The sequence below is a fragment of the Sphaerodactylus townsendi genome, linkage group LG09, assembly GCF_021028975.2.
Source record: "Sphaerodactylus townsendi isolate TG3544 linkage group LG09, MPM_Stown_v2.3, whole genome shotgun sequence".
NCBI classification, from domain to species: Eukaryota; Metazoa; Chordata; class Lepidosauria; order Squamata; family Sphaerodactylidae; genus Sphaerodactylus; species Sphaerodactylus townsendi.
The window spans coordinates 13,287,631-13,301,330 of NC_059433.1; the positions used below are offsets into that span (position 1 = coordinate 13,287,631).

General features: G+C 47.6%; 1 protein-coding gene across 1 annotated transcript in view; it reads right to left on the bottom strand.

Moving 5' to 3' along the window:
* Positions 1-13,700, bottom strand: part of DROSHA (drosha ribonuclease III) — a 132,492-nt gene that overhangs the window by 99,460 nt on the left and 19,332 nt on the right. Inside the window, exons 8-10 of the mRNA XM_048508504.1 lie at positions 12,407-12,493; positions 12,221-12,307; positions 9,929-10,043 (exon numbers count right to left, since the gene is read on the bottom strand). Of these exons, the coding sequence (XP_048364461.1) occupies positions 9,929-10,043; positions 12,221-12,307; positions 12,407-12,493 (289 nt within the window). The remainder of the gene's footprint in view (positions 1-9,928; positions 10,044-12,220; positions 12,308-12,406; positions 12,494-13,700) is intronic.

Consider the following 13,700-nt stretch of genomic DNA (forward strand, 5'->3'; position numbering starts at 1 on the left):
TCGGAGCTCTCTCTGAACCATCCAGCTCAGAGGATGTTTGTTGTGAGGGGGGAAGGGAAAGGAGTTTGTAAGCCCCTTTGAGTCTCCTTACAGGAGAGAAAGGGAGGATATAAATCCAATTCTTCTACAGGTTATCAGACTGAGTGCTGTGTGAAAGCAATCACACACAGACATCATAAACTGGTGGGAAAGATTTATTGGAGAGCCAAGTTGAAGGCTATAAAAACCAGAATAAGAATTGCTTCTAAAAAGAGGAGAGTTACAGGTCCTTCCGCACAGGCCAATTACACTGGGATAAGACCGGTAAAAAGCCTGGGTCAGGGGGAGGGGACTTCACACGGATCCCACTCCTAACGTGGATCCACTTTAGGTCCCACTCAACCTAGGTTATTCAAGAATCACGATTTTCATGATTCTTTTGTTTTAACATGCTTCGCAGCTGCTGTAACAACCACAGGAGAATCGCGAAAATCATGATTCATGCAAAACCCTTCCCTGGCTCCCATCTGTGGAGCCACACAGGGGAAATGGGCTGTATCATGGCCCAGGGGGTCAGTCCTTCACAAGCAGGCAGGGAAGAGAAAAAAAGACGCACCTTCGTGTGAAGGCCCACACCCCGCCTTTCTCTGTAACCTGCCTTTCCCCTGCTTTTATTGGGCAGTGCAGAAAGGTCCTTAGTGTATCAATGGGTCCGAGTATAGGGATTTGCTTTAAGTTTACCTCAGTAGAGAGTTTTGTTTTGCTTTTGAGGGTTTTACCTAACTGTGAGGGCTGCGTGAGGGTACAGTGAAAAAGTACCAAGCCTGTGTTAGGACCCCGTGTGTGAATAGCCATAAGCTAGAAGAGGCACAGAGAAATTATAATTAAGATTGTGGCCTTATGGCTGCGGAGATGAGCTTCAAAGCATATGAACCATACCTGTAAAAATTCTCATAACATAATCCCGAACTGATAAGACTTCTAAATCCACAGGACTGTACCCTGCAGAAGTTTTTCGGTTATTCCCCATGACTGGTACAAAATAAATCAGGCAAAAAAAATCTGCAAAACTCCACTATGCAAATTTATTTAATTTTGACAATTGTCAAAGGCTACAGATGGGGGTTTTTTTGGAGCATAATTTGGATCGATCTAGTGAGGCTGCCCCTTGGAAGAATTTCTTTTAAAATGCACAATAGCCCTGACTGAACATGAAACAAAATGCTGTATTCCTATGCTACCACTGCAATTAAAAATTTAGGCATAAATTAAAAAGAAAAGGCACTTAGATTCTGTCTTTTAGGTTGCGCTGGAGAAAAATTAAGCAAAATCCCATCGTCATTAATTCAAAACTTGGCATGAGGGAATGTATTTGTTAACAAAACAAAGAGGTAAGCGCACACAACAGAATCGTCAAACTCGTCAGCCTTACAAAAGATGCATTTGCTTAAAATAAGTCTTCGGAAACAAATCAAACTCCCAGAGAAAGGCGACGGACTACAACTCAACAATTCTCTGAAGAAAAAATCCTTTGTTTTTTCTGAAAGTCTGAATGAAACAAAAAAACGTAAGCCTACCTGATTTATACATTTTTATTGTGAACATTTCCAGCCCGAATGACAGCTTGCTTCCTGAGACTGGTTACATGACACATGTACAATTTACTGTATTGTACAACAGCCCCATTTGCCTTCCGTCTGCGAACACCCATGGTGGTGACGCTTTTGTCTGTCACACTAACAATTCATTGTGCACACTTTACGGTCTGTGTCACAATAATGGATCACATGGTTGAGGTTCCTCCTCACCCCCACACAGCCCCCCACCCCCAGCCAAATGATGAAGAATTACAAAGGGAAGTGGCAAGTTGTTCTTAAGCCTAAATTGCAACAATGCTCCATCTGACGGCAGACAATATCAAAGTTACAGCCTGACAGACCTTTGAGGGTGTGTATACCTTTGTATACCTTTGAGTGTGTGTGCCCTCTCACTGCTCTTTGCCCTTGCGCTGTGACATCAGGGTCCCCCTCATATTGAGGGGCCCGCCGTCCCCCTTCTTGGGATAGGTTTTAATCGGGGTTTTCTGGACGCCTCTTGCTTATTTATTTATTAATTATTAACCGCTGCTTTATATGAGCTTTTAGGATGTTTTATTGATTATTAACAAGATGGAGCCTATGTGTTTGTGTACTGTGTATGATTTGCTCCTGTTTAATATTGTTTGGATCTTGTTGTTCGCCGCCCGGAGCCCTTCGGGGATCGGGCGGTATAGAAATGGAAGAAAGAAAGAAATAAAAATATATAGTGTAGCCAGCCACGCAAAAAGCTACGCACCAGCTCAACAGGGCACATATCCCCCACCTCCAAAACAAGAACATCTAGAAACAAACCAAATCCCCCCAAGTGCTTATTTGTATTTTGTATTCTGGTTTGGAAAAAGGAGCAACAGGAGTCCTGGACTGTGACTACATCAGAATCCTCAACCTTTGTGGCCGCCCTTAGAATTCTGACACAGCTTTGGGGGGGGGGGGGGGTCCAGCCACAAAATGGCGGTCACAAAAAAGAAGCCTCAGAAGGCACCGTCAGCTGTAAAATGGCTGCCGAAGCTTCCCTTCAACCGCACGGTGACGATCCTTGTGGTGTGGTAGCAGCTGCTGTCAAAACCATGTTTTTAACAAGCTGCACGGCCCATGAGTCAATCAGAAGCCTTGCAAGGCAAAAGGCCCTCTTGACCCCATCCAATTTCTAGAAATACTTGGCAGGCACCAGAAAGGATGTTGGCTGGCTCCATGGCACCATGTTGGGAACCCCAGGCTATAGATATTCTCCATCCCCTCGGGGCGAACAAGGCACACTACTACCTTTCCCTCAAGCATTGTTGCAAGCATATATACTAGAGAGATGGAGGGAATGGCAGGAATTCATATAGTTCAGGGGTGGGCAATTATTTTTTCCGTGGGACCGCATAAGAAACAGAAAATATTGTGGAGGGAAGGCCGGGCCAAAAGGCTGAACTCAGTTCTGCATAATAGGGGCTGGTAAGTGACAGACAGGTGCACAGATCAACTTGGAATCAGTGGCAACAGTTCTGCATACAACACTATTTGGCACAAAGAATCACAGGCTTAACCTACCTGCATAGTTGTCCACTGTGACAATCAAGCAAGTGGGGAGACTTAAGTCCCTTGACCTACTTTTTTCATTGACTGGTACTTTTGAAAGCCTTCATGAGAAGCCCGGTTGCCTTGGTTGCCTGATGGTGTTTTCTTCAGAAGAAATATCACTACTGCCTCCTTAAAGGAGGGAGGGAAAGAGCCCAAGAGAGGAGAAATTAATAATTTTATCAGGGTTCTTTCCACCATCTCCTTACAACTTTACCACTTAGGAAGGACAGGGATCAAGGAGCAGGTGGTATGTTGTGAATCTCAGTCAGGGACCAGTGATGTAGCGTCAGGGGGGCGGGGGGGTGCAATGCACTGGGCACATGCCCGTGAAGTGTTCTAGGGTGGTAGGGGTGGACAAGGGAATTACAGGGGTGAGGGTGCAGTTCCCCTGCGCCCTGCCCTGAGTGAGGACCTGTCCAACATCTACAGCGGAGAACAAGCTGAAGGAATCCAGGACTTAGCATAGTAGGTGGCCTCAGTGCACCTGGTCCTAGTAGAGGGAAGAGACTTCCTCCAAAAAATATCCGTCACTAAAAGGTCAGAGTTAATAACCAGAATTGTTACCCATTTAGGATCCACTGCAGGAATGGGCCACTGGCTGAGATGATCTAAACAATTGCTCTGGGCGTGAACTAGAGGATGTAAAGGGGACAGTGAAGTAAAGTTGCTTCAAGCCAGTGTGGTGTAGTGGTTAAAGGTGGTGGACTCTAATCCCAGGAGAACTGGGTTGCATTCCTTCCTCCTGAAGCCCACTTAGGTGACCTTGAGCTGGTCTGATTCTCTCAGAATCTCTCAGCAATCCTACCTCACAAAGGTGTCTGTTGTGAGAAGGAAAAGAGAAGACAGTTATAAGCTGCTTTGAGACTCAAAGTTAGAAAAAAGTGAGGTGTAAAACCCACTTTTCTTCTTCTGAATCCTTGACTCCATAACCCTTCAAAATGGGCTCTGTGATTGTAGTCCATAACATCTGGAGTGCCAAAGGTTCGCCATCACTGCTGTAGGGGCTCAGCATAAGGCAGAGTTGTTCTAAGGATGGTTGTTTTAAGTAGCTGGGTCAATTCCTCATTTCATAAATTCACCAGAGAATGGGCAGGAGTTTCAGTTAGGCTGACAGGAAACTCCCAAAAAGCCATACGGAATCAATCTGATGTTGAGGATAGACTACCCTAATAGTAGAGCAGCAGTGGCATAGTCGTTAAGAGCAGGTGCATTCTAATCTGGAGGAACCGGGTTTGATTCCCCGCTCTGCTGCTTGAGCTGTGGAGGCTTACCTGGGGAATTCAGATTAGCCTGTGCACTCCAACACACGCCAGCTGGGTGACCTTGGGCTAGTCACAGCTCTACGGAGCTCTCTCAGCCCCAACTACCTCACAGGGTGTTTGTTGTGAGGGGGGAAGGGAGTTTGTAAGCCCCTTTGAGTCTCCTACAGGAGAGAAAGGGGGGGATATAAATCTAACTCTTCTTCTTCTTCATGGGCTTGAACTTGTGGCAAACAGGTGAGCTACTCACATGCTATTCCGCAAGCACGGACGGCCACGGCACATCAGATGCGACCCCAAGCAAAACCTCTTTAAAACACTCAGCACATCGGGGAGGGGCTTTGGTTCTGTGGCAGCCACATCGGGGAGGGGCTTTGGTTCTGTGCAAGCCACAACACCCCAGGCTCAATCTCACATTACAAGATCAACTAAATAGGTGTTTTGAAAGACCCCAGACAGCCTGTCAGTCAGGGTAGACAAGGTTGAGCTTGATAGACCACTTGTTTGGCGCACGTCTGAGGCAGTTTCATGCGGCTCATGAAGAAATATCCTGACGAAAAGCCCAAATCCAGGCTGGAGGCAGAAATTATGAGTTCAGGACTAGGCCTTAAGTTATAGCATGCCAACAGCCTTTCACCGGGATAAGCGGAAGAGATGATATGTGGAGAAAAAGGGGCCCTCTCTCATAATTCTCCCAGTCCGGCTTGCCCTACCTAAAAACTGATAAATTACCCGGGGTACCGTTGCAAGACACTCTCCCAGACACAAATCAGTAAATCACAAATTGGGGATTATTGTCCTTTAGAACAGGCAAGGAACAAAGTCATAAAAATCTATCCACTGGTTTGGAAAGAAACTATTCCAATTAAACTGTACATTCACCAACCAGATGTGACAGGAATAAAATACAAAATAGGGTAACTCTGGGTGGTTACAGATAAATGTCTGCACCTGCAATATTTCTCCCTTTATACATCCATATATACAGTCAGTCCCATCCTAATAAGACAGATGGATTAAACGCTGATGCACAGTAAAAGCACTTAAGGAGTTGCAGACTGGAATCTATTGGGGAAGGAGAAGATCAGTTCTAGGGCGGGTGATGTAGGGAAATTACGAACAGCCCTATACTGAATCCGACCACTGGTCCTCCTAGGCTAGGAGTGCCCAACTTTTGTGGGCCTGCAGGCACCTTTGGGATTCTGACACAGTGCGGTTGCCACGGGAGGTGGAGTCAACCACAAAATGGTTGCCATGGTAGGTGCAGCCAACCTCAAAATGGTTGCCCAAGGAGGTGGAGCCAAACACAAAATGATTGCCACAGGAAGTGGAGCCAACTACATTATGGTGACCAGACTTTTGGCGGGACAGTCCCGCCTTAAAACAATTTGTCCTGCGTCCCGCGGGTTTTTTGAACCGTCCTGATTTTTGGAAGGCTGCCGCACTGCCTTCTGGGGAGCGCCCAGAAGGCAGTGTGGCAGCCTCCTGCGCACACGGCCGCAGGAGTGCACTGCCTTCTGGGGCGCTCCCGTTTCCCGCCATGTGTGCCCCCCCCCCCCGGATCCTGGTTTACAAAGGTGACAATCTGGTTACCTTAAACTACATAGAGGAAGCCCAAGTGCAGTAGAGAAAAGGGGGGATTTAAAAAAACTCATTGAGGGAGAATAAAAATCAACACTGCGGTGGCAACAGAAACAATGTTATTTTAATCGCATCTCCAGTGGTCGGTCAAAAGCACTGAAAGGCAAGACCCCCATTTCAGACATTTTCAAGAAAGATTGGGTGGATGCCAAGACAAGTGTCGGTGGCAGCGAGACACCTGCAGCGACTCCTGTTTCTTCAGATTGGCAGCAACTCTCCAATGGCTCAGGACTGAATTATGCATTTCATAGCAAACAGAAGATTCCAAATCGAACGCCAGCCCTGGATGTACTAAAGCAGTGATGGCGAACCTTTTCGAGACCGAGTGCCCAAATTGCAACACAAAACCCACTTATTTATCGCAAAGTGCCAACACGGCAATTTAACCTGAATACTGAGGTTTTAGTCCTGCGTGCACCCGCCGCTCTGCCCTGCGCTGCTCCAGTTCCTCTGCCCCACCCGCTCGAGCAGGGGCCAGCCTGCTCTAGCTTCCAGCAAGTCCTGCGAACACTGCTCTGCGCCTCTCTAGCATCTCCGCCTCCTCTGCCTTTGCCCCCCCCATTGGGCAGCAGCCATCCAGAGCACAGGCACCAAGCCTGCCAGCCAAGTCCTCCCTGCTCTCCGTGGGGCGTCGTGCCCCACGGCCCAAGCCAGCCTAGATGTATGTGTGTGTGTGGGGGGTGTGTGATTTTCTGCCCCCTCGCATGATGAACCCTGTGCACGTGTGCCCACAGAGAGGGTTCTGAGTGCCACCTCTGGCACTCGTGCCATGGGTTCGCCATCACTGTACTAAAGGGAGTAAAGCAGGGGGCCGATTGGCCTTTCCACAACCATGCCATTTTAACTGGACTGCAGGCTATCTGCTTGTCCCAAGAGGGGGGGGCTCTCATGAGAAGAATGCCCAGCTGGCAGGTACACCAGCCCCCATCCCTGAGCAGTCCGGAGGAAGTTGGAACCAGCAGGAGTCTCTCCGACTGCTTCGTAGCCCCTTCACACTCCAGCCCAGACAAGAGAAATCTTGCCTCTCCTTTCCACCTCAGGCCCATGGATGTGGAGAGTGGGTCAGTAACAACGAAGAGAACCTGGTTGGCAAGCTATTCCAGTCTTTGTGCTTCCCTGGGGAAGGGTGAAGCCATTTTCTCCAACCAGCCATTTTGTCCCTACACTCAATTTAGACATTAAAGAGCAAACACAAGCTTGGAAACATGACGGGTCGGATCCCACAGATCAGTTCCAGCTAGTGGGGAGCCCTCTTCTCTTCCCCATCATCGGTGCTTCTCAGTGGGAAGGCCCTTGCATTGGGCGAAAGGGCTATTTCTCATAGAATAGAACTGCAGGATACAACCCTACGTTGCCCACCAACTGGGTCGTTCCACCCTCAGACAGAGGCCTGCACTGAGCCTACTGTTTGAGAATGCGGGACAGAGGAGGCTGGAAATCTACCTCAGGAGAGCCGTCTTTGTACAACGGCTCAGCTGTGCTGAGGCCCAGAAGCGAAAAGAAGAGGAAGAAAAAGAGTTTGGATTTATATCCCCCCTTTCTCTCCTGTAAGGAGACTCAAAGGGGCTGACAATCTCCTTGCCCTTCCCCCCCTCACAACAAGCACCCTGTGAGGTGGGTGGGGCTGAGAGAGCTCCGAGAAGCTGTGACTAGCCCAAGGCCACCCAGCTGGCGTATGTGGGAGTGTACAGGCTAATCTGAATTCCCCAGATAAGCCTCCACAGCTCAGGTGGCAGAGCTGGGAATCAAACCCGGTTCCTCCAGATCAGATACATGAGCTCTTAACCTCCTACGCCACTGCTGCTCCTACGCCACTGCTGATTAGATCCAGCACAGGAACCCTGTGAGGGCTATGTAAGCATTCCCAAACTCCCAACTCTCCCCTCCTTCCAGCAACTAACTTCAAGCCCAAGAAAACTGTGGGGAGTAATAGCCACATCGGGGGGGGGGGGGTTTGCTACCTTCTAACATACCACATGGGGAGATGGGAGGGAGGGGGAGGGGTGACATGCAAGGGAAGGGGAGGGAGGGGAGGGGAGGGAGGGGTGGCATGCAAAGGAGGGGGCCCAGCATCTGGACATGGCCCACCCACCCTAGTGGAGGGAGAGGAAGGGGAGGGAGGTGGAGGGGTGGCATGGAAGGGAAGGGAAGGGAAGGGAGGGAGGGGTGGTATGCAAGGGAGGGGGCCGGCATCTGGACATCTGGCTAATTTTAATACTCTGTACACTTTTATTTAAATATAGGAAAAGCTGGATTTTAGGGCGCAGAGTTGGTAAGCAAAGCACTTTGCCAAATATTGCAGTGCATTTTAAAGAAATATTTGATATTTACACTGTTAGGTTATAAAGTAAGCTGATACGTTTTTGGTGCCGTGCATTTATAGCTAGGTTTGTGTTTTTGTGATCAATCTGTTTTAATATATTGCCTGAGCACTTATTTACAGCCATGGTTTTTATGTATAGCTGTGGTCCTTATATAATTTTGACTTTCTGACAGGGCCATTTTAAATTTGTTTTGACGCAGCTTCGGCAAAGGGGAAGTTCCTGCCCAAAAGCCATCCGGCAAGGCTCCGTGGCAGAGTGAGGTTTGGAACTTGGATCTTCCAGATCTGAGCCTGGCTACCCAAGCAGAACACTGAGCTGGAAATGTGTGGGAATTAGCAAGAATCTAAAATTCAAGGCCAGCTGGGCAGTGGTGGGATTCAAATACGTTAACAACCGGTTCCAATGGTGGGATTCAAATCATTTAACAAGTGGTTGTTTACAAGCGCCATCTTAAGAACCGGTTCTGCCGACGTGGTGAGAACCGGCTGAATCCCACCACTGCACCTAGGAATGCCAACCTCCAGGAGGGACCTGGGGATCTCCTGAAATGACAGCTTATCAGTTCCCCTGGAGCAGGGGTCTACAACCTGTGGCTCTGCAGATGTTCATGGACTACAATTCCCATCAGCCCCTGCCAGCATGGCCAATTGTAGTCCATGAACATCTGCAGAGCCACAGGTTGCAGACCCCTGACCTGGAGAAAATGGCAGCTTTTGGAGGGTGGACTCTGTTGTCCTTGTCTGAGCACCTGCTCTCTGAGCACTTGTCCTTGTCTGATCACCTGTCCTTGACTGAGCACCTGCTCTCCCCAAATCTCCATGAGTTACCCAACCAGGATCTGGCAGCCCTTTCCCCCAATTCCCCATGGCAAGACCTGACCACTCTCAAACCAGCTTTTACGAAGAGATTTTTAACCTGTTTCACTCCTTCCTGTATTCTATTTTCATTTTGCCATTCCAGAACTGTACATAAGAACATAAGAACTAGCCTGCTGGATCAGACCAGAGTCCATCTAGTCCAGCACTCTGCTACTCGCAGTGGCCCACCAGGTGCCTTCGAGAGCTCACGTGGAGGGTGTGAAAGCAATGGCCTTCTGCTGCTGCTGCTCCTGAGCACCTGGTCTGCTAAGGCATTTGCAATCTGAGATCAAGGAGGATCAAGATTGGTAGCCATGAATCGACTTCTCCTCCATAAATCTGTCCAAGCCCTTTTTAAAGCTATCCAGGTGAGTGGCCATCACCACCTCCTGTGGCAGCATATTCCAAACACCAATCACACGTTGTGTGAAGAAATGTTTCCTTTTATTAGTCCTAATTCTTCCCCCCAGCATTTTCAATGAATGCGCCCTGGTTCTAGTATTGTGAGAAAGAGAGAAAGATTTCTCTCTGTTGACATTTTCTACCCCATGCATAATTTTATAGACTTCAATCATATCCCCCCTCAGATGCCTCCTCTCCAAACTAAAGAGTCCCAAACGCTGCAGCCTCTCCTGTACACTTCTTAATTCTCACCCGGTTGCACAATCGAGGCAGAATTACGCCCAAGCCACCCTCTAAAATACCTGAACAAACAGACGTCTTGGAATAATCAATCCCACAACTTACTTCGGGCATCATCTCCTCGATGAAATGGATGGTGTAGTCAATGTTAAATCTGATGACTTTACACAGAGGAATCTGCAGAAGGGGTGGAGGGGAAAGACGGAAGACAGGTTCAGTTTTCAGAGAGACACGCTTGGCATCCTCATGGTATTTTCTGCTGTCTTTGGGTGCATGATCAAAGGAACTTAAATCAACCTTGCAACTACCAGTTGGTAACATACATAGATATAAATTATATAGAAAATGAACAGGAAGCACTTAGCAAACACTGTCCTCTGCTGGAGACTGAATGAAGAACTATACCTAAAGTGGATAGCAGTAAAACAGCATTTCACTGGGAATTGGAACTTCTGTATAGACTCATAAGACATCGTTTAACTGTTCAGCAAAGATATAAAAACCAATCTATTGCTGACACGGGTGAACCTGAACGAGGCGCATGTGCCTGCAGCTATCATTATTTACTTAAATCTGCCCGATGTCCCCCACCACCAGAGAGAGATGGGTTGCAGTACAGAACAAAGTTTCCCCCCCCCCCCCCCGAAAGTTTTAGGATAACCGGGACCCGGCCGGCCAGTCAGCTGACCACGCGCGCGCAGCCGCAGGAGCGCACTGCCTTCTGGGGCACTCCCTGTGACAGGGCGGGAAACGGGAGCGCCTCAGAAGGCAGTGCGCTCCTGCGGCTGCGTGTGCGAGAGGCTTCCACACTGCCTTCTGGGACGCGCCCCAGAAGGCAGTGCAAAAATCGGGACGGTTCAAAAGACAAATTGTTTTAAGAAGGGACTGTCCCGCCAAAAGCGGGATGTCTGGTCATCATAGTTTAGGAGAACCTTCAAACTTTGATTAAATGGGAGAAAGTCAGAACTTCCCATGGTGCATTCTGCTGACCGTCTGGGAATGATAATTTATCCCTTGAAAATTCATTTGACTGTTTTTAACTCTGCGTTCTTCTGAGGAAGACACTTTCAGAAAGGGCTGCCTCCCAGATGCCTGTCTGCCTGCTCTTTTAATGGACTTGTAGACATGTCAGTCAGTTCAAACCATGGCCCTCCAGGATAGCCTCAGGTGGATCTCACAATTCCCCATCAGCTCCCCCCCCCCCTGCCAGCATGGCCAAGTAGGAAGGCTCATGGGAATTGTAATCTATGAACATCTGGAGGGCCATAGTTTGAAGACCCCTGCAATAGATGTTCAGGGGAGACGCATTTAGCACATGTTAATTAATACTTGTACATGCTCATCGAGAGGCACTTTTTGTCCATGTATTTAGTACTTTAAGTAGTTTAATTTAGTAGTTTAATTCTATCCTTCTAATCATTATGCTCGTTTTACAACATTGGTCTAGGAGAAGAAGAGGAGTTTGGATTTATACCCCGCCTTTCTCTCCTGTAAGGAGACTCAAGGCAGCTTACAAACCCCTTTCCCTTCCTCTTCCCACTACAGAATTCCTGGTGAGGTAGGTGGGGGGTGAGAGAGTTCTGAGAGAACTGACTAGCCCAAGGACACTCAACAGCCTTCATGAGCGGAAGCAGGGAAACAAATCCAGTTTACCAAATAAAAGTCCAGTGCTCATGTGGAGGAGTAGGGAATCAAACCTGGTTCTCCAGACCAGACCAGACCAGACCCCATCACCCTTAACAGCTACACCACGCTGGCTCTAAGGATGTCTGAGGAATTTATTTACTGGCTGACACATCCTTTCCACTGTAGTGATACCATCTGGTGCTACTTAGTCTTTTTTCCTGTTTGGGGACACTGTGTTTCCTTCTGGTGTTGGTTTCAATAACTGCTAATAACATCATCAATAACCAGGCTTGAAACTCTTCAAGTGCTTCTCATACATTATGCTTACCATAACCCTGAAGAGATAGATCAATATTTTTATCCAACTATCACAAATGTCGAAACAGCTGATGGCTCAGCTTAAATGTGAACAGGGTCTGAATATCAAGGAACCAAAAGGCACCCACAGCAAAAAGCAGCCTAAGATACAAATATAGAAGAAGAAGAGAAGAGTTTGGATTTATATCCCCCTTTTTCTCTCCTGCAGGAGACTCAAAGGGGCTTACAATCTCCTTGCCCTTCCCCCCTCACAACAAACACCCTGTGAGGTGGGTGGGGCTGAGAGAGCTCTGAGAAGCTGTGACTAGCCCAAGGTCACCCAGCTGGCTTTGTTGAAACCTTTGGAGCTGAGGAAGCCAGCGTACTTGCCAAGAAATCCCACACAGATTTGAAGCCGAAAGCTTGCTTACATTGGTGAGCGGAGCATGGGTAAACATGGAGAAGCCCTCAAAGATGTATTCGTGGTCGTCGTACTCTATGACAGTCGGTCTGTCCGTCTAAAGAAACAAGACAAAAAGCTGGAGCATTCTCCCATGACAAAGCAAAGGAAAGCAAAGATGGATCGGCCGGCAGCGGCTGTTCCGTGTGGTACTTACTAAGAAGTTTGTCGGAGGCGACACCGTAATGCGGTAGTGATACAACCTTCCGCCGTTGTTCGTCATGGGCCGACAGGGTTTAATAGGCTTTACAGAAATAACAGTGGTGAAAAAGAAAAGTGTAGTTAGCCAGGGAAAATGCCAATAAAAGGAGAGCCAGAGAATAGACATCTAAAGCGTGTCCTGTAAGGGGGATAATTACAAAAAGCAGTAGAAATTAAAGCCTGCTGTGCCAAACGGAATGGCAGAATTGTGAGGTGGTTGAGGGACCCAAACCAGTATGCAACTGCTCTCTCTAAATGTTCTCTCTCTCTCTCTCTCTCTCTCTCACACACACACACACACACACACACACACACGCGGTTAAAAAACCCCCACAAGATCAGAGAGAAAGAAAGGCTGTAGCTTGGCCTACTCCCTGTTTCGACAACTCTCTTCATGCAAGAAGCTCTGAGATCCCAAAAACGTGATTCAACTTCTTGCAGCTTCAAATGCTACTGCTCATCAGGCTGCCTGCTCTATGCCAACTCATTCTCCAAGGGCTATATTCTTGGAAATGCTGCCAGAATTTCACTCTCCCTCCCACCACCCCGCTTGGCTAGACTTTTGGAAACACTAAGGCCCCTTCCGCACACGCAAAATAATGCATTTTCAAACCACTTTCACAACTGTTTGCAAGTGAATTTTGCTATTCTGCACAGCTTCAAAGAGCACTGAAAGCAGTTTGAAAGTGCATTATTTTGCATGTGCGGAATGAGCCTAAGAAAGCTCTGAAGACCAAAAAGGTACTGAAGACCTCAAATCCTCTACCTAGTAGCTCATATTTAGCACAAGGCTTCGGCATCTGTCTCAGATGCAAAGACTGTCTTGGGAAACAGAGGCCTGGGCTAGGATGTAGCATGAGTTCGAGAATGCCAGAGTCACAGAGAATGCGATGTCAAGAGCTTCCCTTCCCACACGAGTTTGTCTTGGTTGAACAAGTCGCCCACCTTCCTTCATCCCAGCACTTCAAAAACGCATATATTCTGTTTCATGCTGTACTCATTCAGTTGTTCTGAGCTATAGAGAATGGCTTTAGTCTCCTTTGCTTTGGACATTTCTTTTATTACATAAGGCTTGGCAGCATCCTAAAATGCATTTATTGCATTAGTTACAAAAATAGCCCCAATGGAATACATTGACATGGCCATAACAGCTAAGAAAGAAAGAAAGAAGAAAGAAGAAAGAAAGAAAGAAAGAAAGAAAGAAAGAAAGAAAGAAAGAAAGAAAGAAAGAAAGAAAGAAAGAAAGAAAG